Here is a 23251-nt window from a genome sequence, read left to right on the forward strand (position 1 = left end):
CACCTTAATAAAAATAAAAAAAATGCACACTCTACACGGTTTATTTATTTCATTAATTGTAAGTGGTCGCTTTCTCAAGCCAGCTATCGGCGCGCGCTGTAGTAGTCTTTGAAGACAGGAAAGCATTCAGTGCGTGGAAGTGAACGATTCAAAGATTCAAACTCTGAATCGTTTAGGATTGAAGCATCACACATTACTGCTAGTAGACTTAAAGTCGTCAGGTGTTGCTGTTAGTATGTCGACACTAAGTTATATGGTCCCAAATCATTCTTTTCGGCGACTCAATAACACAGGTAACAATTTGGGATACAGGGCACTTTGGGGTTTGTTCTTTACTCTGACATGCCGTGTTTTTGTTTCCGTTTGCGTTTCAAGCGAACGGATGAGGATCCGAAATCTCTCACCAGGTACAGATTTTATGACAGCACGGATGTATTATTGCATTCATAGCGCTGTAGCGGATGATTTTATCATTCCTTTCATTTATTAGAAAATGCGACGTGGTTCTTTCCAGACAAGAACCCTGCGCAGCACGTGCCTCTCCATGAATTCACGGAGAATTTAAAAGATATCGTCAAATATCTGCTGTCTATAGGAGGGTCCAATGACAAGATCATCTTCATCACTCCACCACCACTTCACGAAGCCGCCTAGGAGAAAGAGTGCTTGCTAAAAGGTGACACACCTCCTGTATGTGAAATGGTATGCAATGTTGTATACGGTAGTATTCTATACTGCCATCATATGACCTCATTACTTTTATTTAATTATTTTAATTACTAAATTAAGAAATTATGTAAAATACCAGTAAATAAAACCAAACATTAGTTACACTATAAACAACAAATCTTTTAAAGGAATGGAAAAATATCCAGTGTAAAACAATTCTTTATAAACATTATCTGCTGTTAATACATTTTCACTCAAATCTTGGATCAAAATTTACTTGCAAAATACCTATTTATTTCTAAAATTATAACCAGATCACTTCATTAGACGTGCAACTTGGCAGTGTCACGTGACAACAGTGCAGCAAATGATATGAAACGTATTGGTGCACATTGCATGCGGTTTCACATACTATTTTTTTTAAAAATGACTTGGCAGTATATAGTGTGTGGAGCAAGCAGAACTTAAGTATTTAGTTGCAATGATAGCTTTGGTCTCTCTATCCCTCTCTCTCTCTCTCTCTCTCTCTCTCACACACATGATGAATATGGCTTTCGGTGTGTTTAAATGCTTATTTTTTTATTAGGTTCATCTTTGAATCGGCTGAACTCTGTGGTTGGTCAGTATGTGCAGGCCTGCGTTCAGGCTGCTAGACAGTCTGGTGTGGATGTTCTGGATCTCTGGACTGGCATAACCATAAATATAATGAATTAACATATAAAAATCAGAACTAGAATACAAATAGTTTTTTTTCCCCTAAGGATTTCTCAGTGTATCTTTCGGACGCACTTCATCTCTCTGATAAAGGCAATCAGTTTTTGGCAGAGCATTTTTGGACACTTCTTGAGAGGCGAGTGACTGATTTGCCCTTCATTCTGCCTTACTGGGGGGGAATGTAGACCCAAAATGCCCTGAGAGCAGCCTACTGTGTGATTAAAACACAGGTCAAATGGTGCACAGCGTGCAAAACACCATTCAGTTCCTGTGGTTTATATTTGGACATTTTTGGATATGCTTATCGTCATAAATTGTATAAGGACCATCCAACAGTCAACCTGATTTGAAAACAGGAGGTGTTTTGAGTTACTCTAGTTAAATCACAGATGTCACAGACAATATTTAATGCTCTGCCAAAAACATATTTATATTAATGTTTTGGTGAGGCCAGTTGATTTATTGAGCTTCTTATACGCACTAAGCTTTTTAGTAGGAACAATAATGCCTTTCATTTTTAGATCCTCTGGCAATATCAAATGCATTTTCTTTCAGCGTCATAAAATAATCAGAAACGCTTCAGTGTAGAGACCGTTTATTCATGTGGCTTCAAACCCCAAGAATACAGTACATGTTAAATAAATGTGACATAACCAAACAAACATCAAACACACACACACACACACACACACACACTGAATGATAGCAGAATATGATCAGATACAGCTGTCTACATCCAAGTGAGATGTTTTAATTCCTTCTGATTTGATATACAGGAAAGTAAGAAACAATACAAAATATATATTTAGTCATTTGACTTATGGCACATTAAAATCTTAAAAGTTGACTGTAATAGTTAAAAGTCAGATATTTCACAGTGGGGGAATACTATATCAGTTCATTTTGGTCACATCTATACAACCGTTTTAGTGGCAAAAAGAGAAAATTTATGAAATATGCACATCCCTCGGCTCTGTAATCAGGGTTTCATATATTCATATTACTGTATTGAAATGACATGAGATGCTATAGTAGTACAAATTATGCTGAACAAACAATGCAAAAAATGATGTTCGATTTCTATCTTTTTTATCCTTAAGAACAGGTCAAATAAAACTCACGTCTTACAGTTTCCAAACACGCATGGCATTTACTTCAGAAACATATGGCATAGGACATGCATAGCTTGAACCTTCTCAGCAAGTCGACCAGTGTAACATTAAAAGTATAGAGCCATGCATTAGTCCTGCTGCTCATGTTCTTAATGAGGTATACATGAACAAGAATACAGACATTTGCACTACTGGATGTATGTTACAAGGCACATACTGACTGTATTAAAAGAATATTAAATACAAGTTAAAGGGATAGTTTACCAAATCTCACCCTCTTGTCGTTCCAAACCCACAAGACTTTTCAAAACATGCATTCTCTCCAATCAAAAATCCATTCTCCCAAAACTTTCATACTTCAAAAAGATCATAAAGAAATTTAATTAATGCTAGATTTTATTTTTATCTATACATTGACCAGCAAACAAACTATGAAGAGCTCATCATTTATGGTAAATGAGAAGCAAATATAAAGTGATTGTATTTCTTCAGAAGACCTGGACTGAACTGCTTGACTCGTATAGATTTACAAAGTTTCGGCAGAATTCATTTTTAATGACGGACGGAAATCTCTCAGGTTTTATTAAAGATATGTTCATTTGTGATTTTTGGGCGAGTAAATGATAGCATCATTTTCATATTAAGGTGAACTGTCCCTTTAAGATCTAAGGACAGCACCTGTGATTGTCAATTACCACAAAACATTTTGATTTATAAAAAACCCCAAAATGCCTAAACAGTAACAACAGATAGGGCAAATGTAAAATGATTAAAGGAATGGTTCTCATTAAATCCTTGTGATTTTCAAACCTGTATTACTTTCTCCAGTGGAACATAAAAAGAAGATATTATGAACAATGTTCTGCTTCTGTCCATACAATAAAAGTCACTGTGGTCCAAAATAATATTTGACCCCATTGACTTCCATGCATGTGTGGTTCCACAAAAGGTTTGGAATGGCATGAGGGCGAGCAAAAAAGATAACATAATTTTCATTTTTGGATAAACTATTCATTTGAACTCGTAGACGTTTGTCTTTTTGCTGGCTTCTGAAACTGCGGAGTCATATTTCACAGCCAAACTAAGATACCGTCCGAAGCTGTATTCAATTTATTCCTTTAATTTTTGAATTGACCAAATGCAAAGTAATTTCTTGTGGCAGTTTCTGACATGCTTTTAAGTAGCACTCTATTTTTAACAACTACAATTGTGCATTAAAGGAATGCTACACAATTTCTAAGAACCAACCGAAATGTGTCAGCAGTTTACACATCACATACACTTTTAAATGCACTAACAAAACGCACCCTGATCCTCACAGCTCAAGTCATTTTTGACTTATGCCAGTGTCCTCAGCACTCTGTCTCCTTACTGTCAATGTGCGCCTGTCTCGTCAGCCGTCTCTTGTTCCCGCGGGATGGCGTTGCCTGTCCGGTGAGGTCCTCGAAGGACCTGGCAGCTGTGCCGCTTTGACGGAAGCCGTCCTCCTCTTCCAGGTGAGAGGAGTCTCCGCTGGGGTCCTCCTCGATTGTGGCCATTCGCAGCGGATCCGCTTTGTGTGCGGCGGAGAGGTTGGCAGGGTCTGGGCCGGCGAGCGTCTCCTGTGCCGGCGAGACGCCCAGTGAGGGCTGAGGTCGCGGGTGAGAGGCCTTCACAATGCGGATGGGGGCCGATTCCATACCGCTCATCATCTCTGCGCTCTAAGGACAGAATTTGTGATGGAATAATTAAGAGAGTCTCATCGTAGTATTCACAACATCTTGCATAAATAGGGATGGGCATGAGTACTCGGAAGTGACAGCAATGATTGATTATCAAAGTTCTGTGTATCATAGATTTTTATTTTCTTCCTGTCAAAAAACATTTAGACCAGTGGTTCTCAAAGATATTTCTTTTGGTATTTCTGCTGAAATTGACAATGCTGCTTGATTCATTTTGTGATTTTATAAGACATTTTTGAAATGTTTATCTTTCAATAAATATAATTATTAATGGGAAATTTTTTTTTTCAGTTTACACTGTTTTTGTTTGTAGCAATTTAAGTAAAAATATGTAAATAAGTAAATTTAAGTTGTCCCGTGGCCCCCTTGGAAGTTTGCTGATGGTTAAGAACTACTGATTTAAACGGAACAGTGAAACAAAAAAAGTGGTTTTAAACTATTTTTAACATGACATCTTAAAACTGTGACTGAATTAACAGCAAAACGCAATACAAACACATCTGAATGATGTTTATGTATGTAAACCAACTACTGATGGATAAAAACTTTTAACACATTTTAATTTTTTTTTTTGCATCATTTAAAAATATTTTTTTTTGTTGCACAACACATTGCATGTTTGTCTTTGGATTTGGTATATTTATTTTGTTTTTCTACGGACTTCTGTTATGTTAAATAAACAAATAATATATTAAATAAATCAATAAAAATTATTTTTTTTCTTTATATATATATATATATATATATATATATATATATATATATATATATATATATATATATATATATATATATATATATATATATTTAATAATAGCATTTTTACTGAAACTTGGACATTTTTTTATTCAGCTTTTTTTGCATTATTTAAAAATAAAATTGTGTGTATTATTTTCATTTTATATTTATTTTTATAATAGCACTTTTACAGAACATTCTTCACAAAGGTAGGCAGAAATATATATATATATATATATATATATATATATATATATATATATATCTATATATATATATATATAAATTATTTAAAACAAACTTTTGTACCATTTCTAGGATCTAACTGATTTGAAATTTGATAAATTTTACACAATTTTTAATACACAATTATAGAGTTATACAGTATAGATAAAATTATACAGTACAAATAAAACTAGAACAAATCACGAATAAATCAATTACAATACAAAAAAATAATAATTCATATATATATATACATTTATACATAATTTTAATTACATAGTAGCACAATTGTAGTATTTTGATTCATCTGTCAAGTACAACTAGACAAACTATGCCCATCCCTATGCAAAACAGAAACAGCATGCTACACTTGCGTTAAAAGCAGAAAAATATGCATCTGCCAAATCATTAACGTTCACATCTCTTGAACCAAATCAAATGAAGAGACAGGCACCCTTAGCGTATGTAGTATCAAGAGATTTTCAAAGCCGTGCATTTAAAACGCTCCAGTACTGAACTGCATCCAAAAACACGTTTGAACCAGAAACCGGCAACACATCCTCATAGACACTGAATGCACGAGACATACAGGACAAGCTGAACTAAACTCAGTCAATCCGCCTGACACGTCACAACCAGCGCGCTGCGACTCACACTCAGGGGCCGTATGACGCTCACTCACCTGAGTTGAGAGCTCTACTACACACCTCCACCACCATCTGCTGCAGTTCCACAAGGGTCAGAGCAAACAAGCCACAAGTCACACATGTGCAGCCACGCTCACCCATACTAGCCCTGATAAAAGACGCCATGCTAACAGGGTGAGCAAGTTATGATGTTACTTTGGGGTGCTGGATGACTTTAATGCAGGTTTAGTCTGTTAGTAATCTGATCTCCGCTGCGAGCGAAAGGAGCCATAGTGTTGTAGTTGTAGTTTTGTGACAGAAGGACTTACACTTGGGTACATCATGGTTTTGGAGTTTTCCTCATATTGCTGATCCAGTTTCTTGTCCTATTAATGAGCAAAGAGAAACAATCACTGTGATGTCTTGACTTTAAAGGGTTCGTTTAGCCAAAAATAAAAATTCTGTCATCATTTACACTCACCATAGTACTTACATAATTACTTCTGTGGAAGTATTATCAGAAACCGCAATACAAATGAGATTATAGCAAAATACCATCAAATTTCAGTCTGTTCCTCACAGTGTTATTGCTGAATTGAATTTAACTAAAATTTGTTTAAAAACTGTACAAATTATCATGTAACCCATACACTTTAAAAACTGTCGAGGATTTAATAAAAAAAACAAAACCATTGAATTATTTCTATTGCAGTCCTAACTAAAATGTATTTTTGTTGATTGAAATAAAATAAGATGGAAATATCAGATGAAAATGTAAACAAAATTTGAAATGGTTTTAAAATTCCTAAAATAGAAATAAAAATAAAAACTAAATAGAAAAAAAAAAGAATAAAATGACAAAACTATAACCATAACATAACATAAAATTATCAAAACTTAGACTAGTTTTTATCAACATTACCAAAACTTACATTTAAATGATAACTAAAAGTATGAAAAAAAATCTAATTTAAAATATTAATAAATACTATAATAGTATATACACATATTGCTAACATACTGTTTAAAAATATAAATATCTTTAAAATCTTGTTAAATTGAAAAGCTAATTCAACACTACACAACACAGAAGAAAGTCAAAGAGGTTTGGAAGTAAATGATGACAGGGTGGACTATCCCTTTAAGAAAAATCAATTCAGGAAAACACATTGACTGTGAAATAAGTCTCACCACACAGTGCACCAGTATGCTTAGGGGAATCCAGAAGAGGAGAGAGAAGACCACCACTGATCCAACTATGTTGTCAGCCAAGAACTTCCCTGCACATTGACAGAGAAGAGTCACCACTGGCATTACAAAACATAGAGAAAAAGTCCTAGCTAAATTCACGCTGTAATCATCCCTTACCAAATGTGTTGATGTCCAGTTTGTCAATGAAGTCCCATAAACGTTCGATGACATCTTGGACTTGCTTCATACATTTACCCTGGAATGAACAATGCCGCAGCATTTATCACGCTAGTGAATAGAAAACACTATTGAGTCTGAAAAATGATCGTCATTAAAACATAGACAAGCAGTGTACTCACTGCCCCGTCACAGAAGCCAACGGTACAGGGTTTGCCCTTGCGCAGGTAAAGATATGACCCATCACTGCTAAAGGGAGTGCACAGCCTGCTACTGCTTCGACAGCACACTTTACACGAGTTCTCAGTCTCTGAAAAACATCACAGCAAATAGACAGACTCAGCACTTCTGCATCCATAATTGCAGGTAAAACACTTATTAGTATGTGTGTTTTGGTACTAGTTTCAGTGTACATCTGACACTGTTTTTATACATCTTACCTGTTGTCATTGGGGATAGTTGTCATGAAGTCTGTATTTACACTATCAAAAGTTTGGGGTCAGTAAGAATTTTATTTATTTATTTTAAGAAAGTAATACTGAAATTCAGCAATGATGCATTAAACTGATCTAAACTGACAGTAAAGAGATTTACATTTTTACAAATTATTTCTATTAAAAATAAATGCTGTTCTCTTGAAGCGTCTATTCATCAGAACATTGATAATAACAAGAAATAAAAAAAATATTTCTGGAGCACCAAATCAGCATATTAGAATGATTTCTGAAGGATAATGTGACACTGAAGACTGGAGTAATGATGCAGAAAATTCTGATTTGAAGCACAGGAATAAGCTACATTTTAAATGTGATGCAAAGCTGAATTTTCAGCATCATTACTCCAGCCTTCAGTGTCACATGTAACATCCAGTCTATCACATGATCATTTAGAAATCATTCTAATATTCTGATTTATTATGAGTGTTGGAAACAGTTCATGTCTAATATATTTGATGAATATTTTGAAAAAGGTTAAAAAGAACTGCATTTATTCAAAAAAAAAAAAAAAAAACATTCTATTGTAATATATATTCTAATAATATATTTTTCTTTACTATCACTTTTTATCAATTTAACACATCCTTGCTGAATAAAAGTATTGAATTTTATTTTAAAAAAAGAAAGAAAAAAAAATTACTGACCCCAGATTACTGACCAGTAGTGTATATTGTTATTACAAAATATTTATATTTTAAAACATAGCTTCTTTTTTTATTTTATTTTTTTTTTTTTTTTATTCATCAAAGTATCCTAAAAAAGGTATCACATGTTTATGAAAAAAAAATTAAGCAGCAGAACTGTTTTCCAACTTTGATAATGAATCATCATATTAACAATTTCTAAAGGATCATGTGATATAAAAAAAAGAGAAAAAAATTACTGACCCCAAATTATCCTAAAAATTCAGCTTGGCATCACAGAAATAAATGATCATTTAAAGTATAATAAATTTAAAAACAATTATTTTAAATTGTAATAATATATCACAATATTACATTTTCTGTATTTTTGATCAAATAAATGCAGGCTTGATGAGCAGAAGAAACTTCTTTCAAAAACATTAAAAATAGTAATGTTTCCAAACTTTTGACCTGTACTGTGTATATATATATATATATATATATATATATATATATATATATATATATATATATATATATATTATATATATATATATATATATATATATATATATATAAAAATTTAATATTTGATAAACAAGAAGTAAATAATAAAATATCTATGATATGACCTGCATTTTTCCCCTAGGCAATAATGGTGTAAATGTTTAAAAGATTTATTGTAGTCAAGATATTAAAGTCTGTGTCTCTATAGAAGTCTGCTATAAGTAGAAACAGTGTTATACAGTCTATCGCTGCTCACTGGCTATGAGCACTGGTCATCCAATCAGATCTCTTGGTTGGGCACTAGTGAACTAAGAAAGGAAGGTCAGCTGGGACATTTACCATTGCAGGCACAGGACTCAAGGTTATGCAGGGCCTCACAGAAAGGTATGCACTTGCCCGCCTGACATCGGCCCTTGTCCACACACTCCGTATCATCTTTCAGGTTACCAGGGGTGGGGCACTCACTGCTGTTGCCTAGGGATACAAAAATGTAAAAAGTGAAATATGATTGATCCAGACCACTGCTACATTGACTTTGGAGAGTTCTGGGCTCACCTGTGCACCTTGCCATGCCCTTGCAGGTGGCGGTGATGGTCTCCTGACAGATCTTATCTGCACTTTCAAACCTACAGTTCTTGCAGCAGGGGCTGTTCCTGTCACTGAGGGTCACAGACAACAATATCAGCCACAAACACTGACAGAACAATGCCCTTAAGACAACCACACTTCGAAATAAAACTTTGAAACTTTTTTAAACTATGTTCTGACTTATCATTTCTAAACCTTTTAAGACAGTTGATGGAATATGCTTCTGTTGAAGCCATCAGCCAGCATAATGAAACTTAATTAAAAAAAAAATTTACTTATCCGATTTCAATTCCCATGAATATATATAAAATCTAATCTATTCCTGTGATGCAAAGCAGAATGTTCACCATCACTCCAGTCTTCAGTGTCACATAATCCTTCAGAAATCATTCTAATATGCCTCTTTTCTGCTTAAGAAACATTTTGTATCATCAATGTTGAACACAATAGTACTGCATAATGTTTTTGTAGAAACCATGATAGATTTTTTTTTCAGGATTCTTTGATAAATAGAAAGTTCAAAAGCATTTATTTGAAAAAGAAAACTTTTGCAACCTTATAAATGGCTTTACTGTCTTTTTTATCAGTTAAATGCATCTTTGCTGAATAAAAGTATTAATTTCTTAAAAATTCACTGAACAGTAGTGTATACACATTATTTTTCATTATTATTCAATTATTCTATTTTTTTTATTATTATTATTTGTTAACACCATGTATTGTACATAAAATAACAAAGGTTTTTCCTCAATTTTTATATACATTTTTATTTTTATGTAATTCATTTAATATTAATTATATAATTTATTAATATTCTAAAATAATTTGTTAATATAGGGATTCTTTTCTGAACTGGTTTGTTCGGTTCAAGACTTTTTTTTTTTTAAATCCCTATACAATGTATAGAAAAACTGCTTGGAGAAACAAGACCACTGAAACAGTGTGTGGTCACTATTGTGATCTATATCTGGTGGATGCTGATATATTGGTCTATCACTGTTAGCTTCTTTACCTGCATTGTGCCTCCTTCCTGAATTTGCACTTAGCTGTGCAGCAGGGGTCATCGTTGAGATGAAGCAGTCCAGGGTCACAGTCTTCATCCTCCTCCACACGGGAGTTCCCACACAGCTTACTGCTCCTCTCCTTGAAGCACTGATGGGCCTTGACCTTTAACGTCTTACTGATGGAGAACCTGCTACAGCTGGAGAAGCGCTGAGGGAAAAAATAAAACCGGTGCGTAAGTAAAGTAACTACATGTAAAGGGTAAAAAAAAATAAAAATCAGTACAGGATGGATAATACCTTGTTGTTGACATGATCTCCACTGACCGCAATAGGGTACATGACATATTTGCCACCCTGGTCATCGCTGGGCGCACAGGTAGCTATGTTGTCTGGATCGTGTTCTGCTCCAAAGTTGTGCCCGAGCTCATGAGTTGTTACAAGATCTGCTTCCTGGAGAGATAAAACATCAGTGTGCTGCTTGCTAGTATACAAGATGCAAGTGGTATTTAAACCAAACCTTCGTCAGAATAGTTTTCCCATAATTCATGGTGCTTGTCAAGCCTGTGTTCAGGTAGCTGGGTTTCCTGACGGTTTGTGATGGATAGTAGGCTGGAAAACAAAATGAATGTGCAAGGTCAAGCACTTCTGAAGAGTGGAATTCCACTGATCACAGCTGAAGAGATCCTTACGTTTAGGGCAGAGTCCTCCCAATCCCTGTTTGGAAGGGGCCACGTATGCCAGACCCAGAGTGCCATCATCGAAGTCCTGATAGGTGAAGAGATGGGCAAGGCAAACTGTAGAGGCGTTGTCTGCGATGTCATAACTGAATTGCTAAAGACAAGCGAGACAAAGTTGAGAAAGTGAGGGTCTGCGAATTTGTGATTCACGGCTCCTGACCAAATGATGACTCGTAAAATTGGCTCTTAAAAAAATAAAATACATCACAGTAACGAATCCTGTTTCGTTCAGAATCAAACAAGAAAAGTGACTCGCAGTTCAGTGAGGGAGTCTGTTGTGAAGGGATTCAATGACTGAGTGAATCTGATTCAAATCACTAACTTACAGTTAAGTTAGAGGCTGGTTCATGAATCTTTTCCACTGATTCATTAAAAAGAATCAATTCTTAAGAGTCACTCTTAGTGATTCGGACATCATGCTACCTTTGATTATGTGTGCAGGAAACACTATTATATCTAATAAATATTAACTTATTTGTTTTGAAATACTGTCTAAAAAATAACTTTTACTTAATACAATACAGAATATAAAGAACATGAACTTTACTTTTATTAGACTGTTGTTGTGGAATAATTATAACATTTTGACCTGCATATACTGTATTTCTAGGGACACTGCACTTACTTCCAGAAGTTTCTTCACATCCCACACACCGTCCTTTCTTCCAAATGGGCTGCCGTTCATGTTGTAATGAATCTCTCCGTCGGCAACTTTTGTGGGCTCCTTGTTTATGATTATCTGTGGGATTTATATACAACTTAGATGGCAAAATAACACTCACAGATCAAAAATTTGGACTCACTGAACAATGAAATGAAAAAAAGAAAAAAAAAGCATTGAGCACTTGAACTCCACTGTAATGATGGAAAAAGCATGAAATAGATTTAGTCAAAGAGTCAGTTAAAGGAAAGCCACTTTTGAGAAAGTCCAACGTTGAGTTACACCTGGAGTTTGCTACAAGCCATGTGACAAAATCTGGAAACTTTTGTGGTCTGTTGAAACTAACATTAAGCTCTTTGTATTAGAGTTGAGTCAGCTGCTATGATCTGTTTGACTTCAGAGTCATCAGTTCTACTAGTGATCAGGAGTAGAAGCAGGATTGTTTTGCGACATTTCTTTTTAAACCCATATGGCTTTCTTCTGTGGAACACAAAAGGAGGTGTTTTGAATAATGTTCTGGTTGACTTTCCCATACAGTAAAAATTACACAAGAAATGAGATATCAATCTTTAAGGAACATTAAAAATAAAAATAAAAGTGGCTCACATGTCTTGTGTGATGCATTGCAACTCATCTGAAGCCATGTGAGAGCTTTGTGTGAGGAACAGTAGTCATACAATTACAAAGTTTTTCAGAATTCAAGTCATTATTCACTGAAAACCGTCAACGCTCATCATCAGTTAATGAGTTTTAATCAAGAACTGCATCACTGATTTTTCAATGAATAATTTGGAGTGCTTTAATGAACCATTTCAGTGATCCATTCAAAAGACACTATTTACTACAAATCAGATATTATTACTTCTCTCATGAACATTTCATTTGTAGTTTAAAAGGATATCAAGTTGGGACGTAACAATATTTTAAAAAAGACAAATGAAGAACTGGATTCTTTTGTACATTTTAAAGTTGAATTCTTCTATAGGTATATAAATTTTGCTTTCCACTACAGTAGGGAAATTCTGTCTAATGCACTATGATAGTTCAGAATTAAGAGCTCTAACCCATCGTGAACACTTAAGTCGGAATTTTTTTAAGTCATATGCCATATTGTAAAACAATTATTTCTACACTTGAAAAAAATATCTTACCTTTATAGGTATATAAATTTTGCTTTCCACTACAGTAGGGAAATTGCAAAACTTCATTCCTAATTTCTACACTTGAAAAAAATATCTTACATTTGGATTGCACTAACGTTACCCATTTAAACCACTAGCTGTCAGCAATTCATACTGCACTTTAAAGCTTTTATTTGGAAGGAAACTGCAGTAGAGCTTTTATTTTGAAGGAAAACTCCAGCTTCAGTGAAAACATGCTTACAAAAACGCATCTAGTGAAATGCTGTAACCATCTGCCACGAAAATAAATCCTAACTGGTGGCTGTTGCGTTCACACTAAACTCACAGCACATGCAATAAAATTAGCTCACTGTGAACGGAGCCGTTCTGAGGCGCGGAAAACATCGGATCAAGAGCTGATCACATGAACGAAGTGCACACTTCCGCTTTGTAACGTGCAGCAAAAACAGACTTCATGAAAGGATTAAGCCATATTGTGCTTTCGGTTTTAGTTCCTTTGACAGATACTGTAGCATAATGGCCCAAAACACAACTTTAAAGACATTGTATGTTAGAATTAGAAGTTTAAATATCGTTTCATATCGTCATGTGACCACGATAATACAGAGATTGATAATATCGTTAGATATTAATAAAACAATTTTTAGCTGGTGAAAATACTAGTGTTCGAATAATTTTGGCCACCAGTGTAACTCTGGGGTAAAAAGTGGTGCTAACCCTGCTTCTGAAATACAAGTGTGAAAAGTACCATTACCCAGAGTTAAAAGCTGGATTTAGAATGACATTAACTCAGGGTTAAACACAGTGTGAAAACTCTTAGGAAAACAAAACTCATCTACTGAAATAGCTAAATTATAATGAGAACAGAGAAGGATGATCGTGACCTGCTGAATCTGCACACCGTAGCCTTTATACTCATCATCCCAGGATGTGTTTCTGTATATATCACACACTCTCTATAACATCAAAATCAAAAACACAAAACACACAAAAACAAAACACATTTAATAATATAACATCATTGTTTTAAAATCAAAAAAAACCTCTCTTTTATACACTCTCTTCCGTCCACATACATTTAGTGCGTTTCATTTGCATTGCTCACCAAGTAGTTGAGGGTGGTGCTCTCCTCTCCACGGCCCATGTGCTTGTAGAAGCGATGATCTGCCACTAGCAGCAGTGGGCAGGTGTTCTTCTTGTGGTCGTGTGTAGATCTTTTCTCTATGTTGTGAGGTTCTGCATTCAAGAAATAAAAGCATCTAAACATACTGCACCATAAAATCCAAACGAATCCACCAAATAATTATTTCTAATTACTCAGTTCCAAAACATCAACATCCATAAATGGATCTACACAATACAAAGCAACACAATGGGGGACTTCTATGACTATGATAATGGAGGACAAAGAATGAAGTTCCTGAACTGAATTATTATGGATTGTCTCCAGACTATGTTCAGTTCTCATAGCAGGAGGTCACTGCCGGGTGACTACATGCTTGAATGGGCGGCCTTTGTCAAACTGATGTATAACTCCTACACACACTCATGCAGTAACCATCTCGTTCATCATGAGCATGTGAGGAAAGCTGAATATCTATTGTGTGTTTAGGCTGCTATTATAATTAAATATAATTGTCTTAAAATTACTGAAAAACAAAATGACAACATTTTTCAATTAAACTAGATTCCATACAGTCTGAGAGTTCATTTGGTGGTTTAAAAAAACAAAAAAAATTTATATAACTGCAGGAAATTCCAATAAATTCCTGTTCATCAATTTTACAGTTAAAAATGGTCTTACAGTTAAAGGAAATGTTGTTAATTATGATAACTTGTCTGATATCCAGTCTCCAATATTAAATGACCTAAAGTCCTCTGTGGCAGCGTTCCATACATATGTAAATACACACCCTCCTCCTGTTCCGTCTGTCCTGCTGCTCTTGCCTCTTCTGGCAGGAGCTCCTGAGCATCAGCATTCACATATCCACACACTTTGGGTGAGGACAGTCGACTGATGTTCTTAATGTCCTCTGAACGGTACACCAGCAAACGGCCATCAGATGGCGACTCTGTAAAGCGCCACAAGGGCTAAACAAAAGACAAGACACACTGAAACATTCAGTAAAAATGCATACTGTGAAATAAATATTGAATGCTTTCAATTATAAAGCATGTTTGAACAAATTACCTCTACATTATATTCAGCCTCTTCAGTAAGAATGTGGGCTGAAAACTCCTCCCCGTCTATGTGTGCCTGCACACGCGAGTGCTCCTCTCCTGTTGAGATAGCAAACAATGATATGTCGATGTATAATAATAAATCACAGATGGAAAAACAAGAAAATTCAGTTCTCAGCCAAGGCTGATGTTCTCATCCTATGTCTTACCCACTACGCTTCATATAAATTAATTAACTAAATGTAAAACAAATCCTCCCTCCCATCCATTCCTAACAAAAAAAACAGCCTTGAAGTTGTCAGTGAAAAGGTCAATGTTGGTTGTCAAATATAGATTGAAGTGCCTTTGAAAAGAGATTTTGAAAAGAGAATACAAGATGTTTTTATTTCAGTGACACTCTAAAGGAAGAAAACCCTGCAAAATGAATGAATGAATGAACGGATGGATGAATGAATAAATAAATGAAAAAATAATAAAGAAATACAGAGATATATAAAGATATCTACAGAAAAAAAAAATACATAATATAATTATTATAGAAACCAGGGTGATCAGAAAAGAAAAAAAATAGCAATTCATATAAAACAGAATAAAAATAGGCAAGAAATGATATATTATATTCTTATATAAAAATATATGATATGAAGTCTATATAATAGAATAATAGAATAATTGAAGTCTATATAATAGAATAAAAGAATCTTAAAATAAATAAAGATACATGTTTTTTAAAAATATGCTAAAAATAAATACATAAGATTATTATTATTATTATTATTAGAAGGGGCCCGTTTCAACCAACTCCAAGTTGAAACTCAAACTGTGAGTTGACTTTCCCTGAGATGGGAAAGTTTTCTTGAGTTTTCGGTTTCAGAACAGCTAAATTGTGTTTGTGTTTTGTCGACTGAGTAAAATTATGATTCACCATGGCAACAACACAGACAAAAAGACTTCTCCATACTTCCGAGTCAATAAACAACTTTAATTCTTAATCACTGTTATAAAATCAGAGTAAATTATTTAACTAAATTTCTTTTTTTATGGAAAAAAAAAAGAAAGAACGTAGCAGCATCTAAAAATAAAAACAATATAATATATAATATAAAAAACAATTCAATCAAGTTAAAGCTTTAAGCATAAAAGTTTCATGGGTGTAAGCTTCATGACTTTACAAACATTTGACATTAAATACCAAAAAAATAAAAAATAATAACTCCCTACGAACTTATACAGCCTTCTCATCTACGGGATTCTGTATAAATTCATTGTGTCTGCATAATGAAAATATGCACAATGAAGGAGTACATGCACTGCAAAAATGCTTTTCTTACTTAGAATTTTCAATTTCCAGTCAAAATTTTTAAATATTCTTAAATCAATATGCATTTTGGGGGAGGAGACCTCGGGGTTTACCGAGGAAAACCTGCTCCTGACCGGGTTAGGTTCATATGGTAAGTTACCACGGTAACTGACTCTGAGTATAAGTTACCGCTCTTTCAGAAATGGGCTTGACTTACCCTGCTTTCTCGGGTTTGACAAACCTCCCATTCTGAAACGGAAAACCCTAGAGTTTCTCTCATTTCAGGGTTAACATACTCAGAGTTTTCACTTAACCTCCTTTCTGAAACGGGCCCCTGGGGTCCATTCATCGTACGTCGCTAACTCAGCTAGCTGGATTTGATTGTTGACAATTTAGCTTGATCTTGGATTGTTTGGTTCTTCGAAGCTCATCCCGGAGCTGCTGTCATTGCAACACGTCCATAAGCTTAAACCTAATCGGGAGGCTTATTTCATGTGAACAGGATTAGATTGCATCTTTTTAAGCAGAATTGATACTAAAATCTGTCACAGCCACCTCTACTTTATTACAAGAGTATCCTACTGATCCAGGGACAATAATTTAAAATAATAATCATTTAAAAATGTAAAAATAATATAATAATGTTGTGTAGTCTATATAATACTATAGAAACAGCCAGTTTTACTCACTGAAAGATTTATTCGTCATAAAATAATTACTTAATAATTGTATTGCAGTCTTACACACATGCCATACAGTTAATCTGAGCCATGCATTAATTTGAGTGGTGACAGATATCATGGGAGTGGCTTGATGGAGCGCGGGAGATGCAGATAACTTGATCTTGACCCTTAAGAAACTTTATTAATGCTGTTACGTAAACATATCTGCTCCAAAGATAAAATTAAATGAATTACTAATTACAACATTGAAATAAAAATTAAATGTCTGTACAATTACTAGAAATATTGAAATAACTGGGAATCATGTAAAAACAGTGCACATTTCATTTATCTATTATAAAATTTATGTAGTTTTATTCGCTTGGCGGTTTCCTTATAAAGGACCAGAAATTTGTTTTACGTCAGGTGTATATTTTAATTATATGATGTCATTACATTGCTGTCTTGCCGCCAGCCAATCGCTGCATTGCTGATCGTTGTTTCTAGTATCGATACATCTGCCCTTTTCGGGGGAACACAAGAACGCGCAGTAATCTTAGACAACTTTAATACTTGAATTAAATCTGCAAATTCGTTTAAAGAACCAAATTAGCCAGAGATCAGTTATCACAATTAGAAGATCTGGCATCTTTCAAACCATCTCAGATGTATTGAGCGAGGTGCAAAGAACAGACCCCAGGGGTGCTCAGAGAAGAACAGCACAAACAAAAAATAAAACAAAATAATTAATATAGAATAGAATAAAAATAGGCAATACATTATATAACACAGGTAAATAAAAAAAAATACATAAAAATAATCAGGGATGTGCAGAGATGAATAACATTATATATATATATATATATATATGTGTGTGTGTGTATGTGTATGCACAGATATATATAAATACATAAGAATAAATACAAATTAATACAAAATTATTATTTTTTTTAAATCAAGGAAGGACAAAGAAGAATAACAAACAATAAATAGATAGATTAAGTATTTTATAATAAAATAAATAATTTTATCATTAATAATTAAAAGATAAAAAGTCATAAACATCACGTGATCTGTCTTAGCAGCCTCTTGGTGACTTAAAGTCTGCTTATTAAGTGCCTTTCACTGTGTTATAGCAAGAGAGTACCTCTGGAGTGCCGTGAAGCTGACCAGCCTCTCCACATGAGATCGGGCATCAACGTCCCTCTTCCTGACCGAGTGAAGCTGGAGATCTGATGCAGGCACCACATCAAAGTCTGTCAGTATGGAGCTGAGCGCATCTGGATGAAGTAAAGCATATATATATTTCATTCCTCCTACATAATACCACTGTTATCCACACATCTTTTAAATGTCTCAAATCCCAAAACAATATCTAAAGATTAAATATTAGTAAATATAACAATTAAATATTTTTGGTCAGTACTACATACTACTGTACTATGACCCAAACAGGTTCCACTGCAAGAGGTTTATATGTAAATGTCTTTTACATTGCAGCAGTTTCCATTTTGGAGGAAATGAACTAAGATAAGCTGTCATGACTGAGTCAAAACAGGAAAAGGAAGCAAGACTGAACTCACCAATCAAGACAAACCCCCAAATATCCCCATATATTTTGGTATACTTAGTTTTATATCTAATTTCCTCGTTGAGGAAATCGTTACTCTGCTTTCTCAGAGTAACGTTAACTTACCAAACTCTTGTTCCTCTTCCTGATTTCTGAGGTCTTCTTCAACAGATACTGGTTTTACCGCACAATGGATAGAAAGTGGAGCTAATAGCACTAAATAAAATATCAAAGACTCCATACTGGCGATGAAGCATCACTTCTGTCAAAGCACCAGGTCTGGATGTGAAGTCCGCAGCTGTCAAAACCTACTGTCCGTCATTTACCAACATTCACGACCACCTTCTTCTCGCTTATTGAACTCGACGATAAATATCAAAATTAACAGGATGGGATCCCGTTGAAGGCTGAATGTCCATAAATACGAGAAAATAAACCGCAAACCGCCACAGCGTTCAGCTGCTCTCACACTGGTTCCTTTACGTTCGCGCTGGACTCTGCTGCGGTAACAATCCGAGGAGGAATTCCGCCGACTCTACTTCCGGGCAGCGGTTAAGAGAGCACTCTTATTTTGTATTTTCATTTTATAGTTACTTTTCAAATTTACTTCCGGTGTTGTGCTGAGATTTTTTTTTACCTGTTTTTTTTTTTTTTTTTTTTTTTTTTTTTACAGTCTGTTTTTAACTCAATGTTTTTAACTGACAGTGATAAACACAATTTCATACGTGCAAATAAATAAATAAATGCAATTAATTAATCTTCTAATAACTCTCTTAATTTGCTGTAGTAAAAACTATTTAATTTAGAATGTGTATACAGCAAAAGTATTATTTTTTATATATACACACACAACATTTTGAGCAAAAATTAGCAGTTTAACTGTGAAATTACTAAACTAAAAAGAGAGCAAAATCATTTTACTCGGCTATATTTGGCAAACATTATTTTAATTTTTCAGCACATCATGAAATTACAAAATACAACATTTCTGAATCCATGTTTTAATGATATATTTTTCAACAGTGGTCTATTAAACAGTTTCCTTGACATTTGAAACAAAATGCAGACATAACCAAAATAAAAGGGGAAAAATGATGAAGATGAATACATTGTAATATCAGGGTTAGTGGCAAAGAATACAAGTAAATATGTTGTATTTTTGTAATTGTATTTCTTTTTTATCTTTGAGACTTGAGACATACATGCAATTTTACATAAAACTTTACAAGTGGAATTTGGTTCTGAATCAAAAATGATAATACACTTTCTTTATGATGTATCAAAAACAAACAACTGACACATCAAAAAAGGCCATCTAAGGAAGAGTAAAATGCAAAACCAGTTTTAAAAGAAAAGCAAGGAGCACTGACAAGGTCCCTAAAAATCCAAAGGGGTACAAGTCAAAAGATGTCAAATAATATTATCTGGAATAGGCAGATGTCAAGAGTGAAAGACAGACATCAATACAAACAGACCACTGTTGAGAAAAAAGACAAAACAATACATGCTTTTCAAATTCTTGCTCTAACTCCAAACTATAAGAGCTTACAGGAGTCTCATCTGGAAATATAAAACCCAGTCTGCAAGACTACGGTTTGTGCAACAGGCAAATTCCTACAAACAGGAACGATACAGTTTTTGGCTGTTTGCAAGATCTTGTACGTCAAGGAGTATTCCCAGTTTACATGTGAAGACACAATTATTTCTAATTTGATGTAAGAACAAACGGCGTTTCAAACGGGAACATGACGCAACCCAAACAAAGAGAACAAAAACAGCACTTGACAGAATGAACAGGCAAAGTGTGAATTCAATTACCCTGAATTAAGGAAACGATTATATTGTACAACTTATAATTCATAAACACTGTTTACAACCAAAATATATACATACACCATGAATGAAACACAATTAGCTTCATTTGTAAAGCCCATACAATATTAAAGATCTGCTTCTGAGTATATATTTACCCACTGTCAGAAAATGTTCCCTCATCAATCTCATAAAACCCTGCTTGGCACGATTGTCAATATATACAAGTATATATATAAGCATTTATATATTCTACATGAAATGGCCAAATGTTGCCGAATAGTATGAGCACAATTAGATTCAGCTGGACTGAGTAACTTGTGTGCTATTCATAACTGACAATGATGCTGTGCTTTAATTTTATCCATCATGCTGATTTTTGCTTGTCATAATCAGAAAATAATGTAGCAAAATCAGTTCTGAGATGGTATTACTGTACTGTATATCATGGCCATTTCATGTACAATGTTTTGACTACATATGCATTAAGGTATTTCTTTAAACATCACACAAGCTGAAAAGTGCCAAAATTATTAATCTAAGAGGACCTGAGGATAAACAAATTAAAAAGAACAAAGCTTTAAGCTACAGGAGAGAAAACCAGTGAGGTACTCAAATACTTTAAGGCTAAAACGGGATAATGCTACCAAAAGATGGAGGTGACTAACATTAAATATTCACCAAAAATCAACTCTATGAATACTGTGAAAACATTCACCTTGTCATATCATCCAGTTTGGCACTGTTCCTTTACACAACATCAACAAAAAAATGGAATCTTAAAAGGAATTTTTAGGAAACCTAATGAGCTACATATTATCCAGCTACACATATGGCAGTTGCTCTGATCTTAATATTTGTGATAATGCTGGGGAACGATAAATCGCATCCAAAATAAAAGTTTGTGTACTGTGTATATATAAAGACACACATGTACACCATATATTTTGAAAATATTTACACGAATTAACATGTATATATTTATACTATATATAAATATATTTAACATAAACATAACATAGTTTTCTTATATATATATATATATATATATATATATATATATATATATATATATATATATATATATATATATGCATGTGTGTGTTTTTATATATACATACTAAATATACACAGTACACACACGCATATATTATGTACACAAAAACTTTTATTTTGGATGTGATTAATCGCGATTAATCGTTGCCCAACACTAATTTCTGAGTTACATGGTGCAACAGTTTTTGAACATACGCTTGTTATTAGCAAGATGTTGACATTCAGTATCATACCTCTATTTTAAAATCAGTCTATTAAATGAAAGAAATCATTTAAATAGTATTTGTAATGGCTTTTCAGAAACTGACAGACTCCGTTTTGAACATAAATTGAAGTATTTAGCCTTTTAATTAAAATACACTAACTTGCCCACAAAAACCATTTAACTCAAGACAGCAGAAACCATATTTTTTTATCTTCAAGTTATATGAACTTGCATAGATACAGTGCTGGACTTGTAAATATGTTAAGCCATACAGTCTCGAAATCAGTGTATAATCCCAGCCAGAATTACAGGGAACGTTCCAAAATTTCAAAATGTTTTTTTTTTTTTTTTTTTTTTTTTAAGTGATACAAACTGTATGCAAGTTTCAAACTATCTGACAAAAATAACATGATGACCAGATGTCACATTTCACTGGAGAAAATGACCAAGGAGTAAAAAAACAAAAAAAAAAACAAAAAAAAAAAAGGTAACGAGGTAACGGTTAAAAATGTTTTAATTGGTTTCAGCATTTTGACAGTTCTCGTTTAAATGTTGGGTGTTCAGATAAGGTTAAAGTGTCGTCTAAGTGACACTTTCATTACGTCAATATTTGGCATTGTAAACTCACAGAACAGCCCTGCTTTGGAATCATATTTATGTTTAAGGGAGGTCACTCAAGGCAAAAAATTACGTTTAAGTGCACTGAGAGAAATTTCAATGGCAAATATCATCTCCTGATGACATCAACAGCCTAAATCTGCCAAATCAAACTAGGTTTATCGATAAGTTTCAAACTAAAAGACAATAAATTGACATGAAAAAAGAAAACTTCTGAATGCAAAATTTAGCAGTTAATAAACATTTAAAGTATTATTTAAGCTATAAATTTGAGTCAAAACTGAAATCTACTCACTCTAGAGCATTTAAAGTGACAAAAAGCCCCTTATCTGTGCAAAAAAAGTAATAAAGAATAGGCGTGGGACTGAAATGCTACTACGCATATAGAAACAGACATAAACACACTGAATATATGTTCTATTAGAACAGAACCATCCAGAACAGCCAAATATGCTAAACATCTACAAAACAGACAAGCGCCGGGATGGAACAGCGCTGTGCTCCTTCAGTAACATCTCTTTTGTTACTGTGGAGGGAACCCCCAGCTCTCGAATCCTCCACCTAAGCAAGCAGCAGGCTCATGAAGTCTCCGTTAGTCTCATCAGGCCTGCTGGGATGGAGCCTACTCAGCTAGCTGTGACAGTAACCGCAGCGTGAGATGTCCCACCGGTTGATGAAGAGCTCGAAGGCGGAGGAGGAAAAGAAAAACGATTAAAGGAGATGACCGAAATTCCCCGTACAGGGACTGCTCTCGCCGGGCTCTTAGGTGGGTAAAGGGTCATCGTCGCCTTTGCTGCACTTACACTTACAGCACAGCACGAATGGTGTGGCTAGCAGCAGGAACGGAGAGGCTACCAGTAAGAGGAGGCCGAAACCAGCAAAGATTCCAACAACCTGCGGAGAAAGAGATGAAAA

At 34.3% G+C, this 23251-nt stretch overlaps 1 protein-coding gene, 1 long non-coding RNA gene and 1 pseudogene across 3 annotated transcripts in view; 1 reads left to right on the forward strand and 2 right to left on the reverse strand.

Annotated features, from left to right (window-relative positions):
* The first annotated feature begins 97 nt into the window (after positions 1–97).
* On the forward strand, positions 98–2116 carry LOC109102621. Its single transcript, XR_002019928.2, has 4 exons — positions 98–293; positions 376–407; positions 491–676; positions 1256–2116. It is a non-coding gene; the product is annotated as an uncharacterized LOC109102621 (long non-coding RNA).
* On the reverse strand, positions 1962–19188 carry LOC109102614 (annotated as a pseudogene).
* Positions 19189–21846: 2658 nt separating this feature from the next.
* LOC109102612 (probable E3 ubiquitin-protein ligase RNF144A-A) overlaps positions 21847–23251 on the reverse strand; it is a 35220-nt gene continuing 33815 nt past the window's right edge. For both annotated transcript variants that reach the window (XM_042742621.1, XM_042742619.1), the window contains exon 8: positions 21847–23230. In XM_042742621.1, the coding sequence (XP_042598555.1) occupies positions 23099–23230 (132 nt within the window). In that variant the 3' untranslated portion in view covers positions 21847–23098. The remainder of the gene's footprint in view (positions 23231–23251) is intronic.

The sequence above is a fragment of the Cyprinus carpio genome, chromosome B17 (genome assembly GCF_018340385.1).
Source record: "Cyprinus carpio isolate SPL01 chromosome B17, ASM1834038v1, whole genome shotgun sequence".
Taxonomy (NCBI): domain Eukaryota; kingdom Metazoa; phylum Chordata; class Actinopteri; order Cypriniformes; family Cyprinidae; genus Cyprinus; species Cyprinus carpio.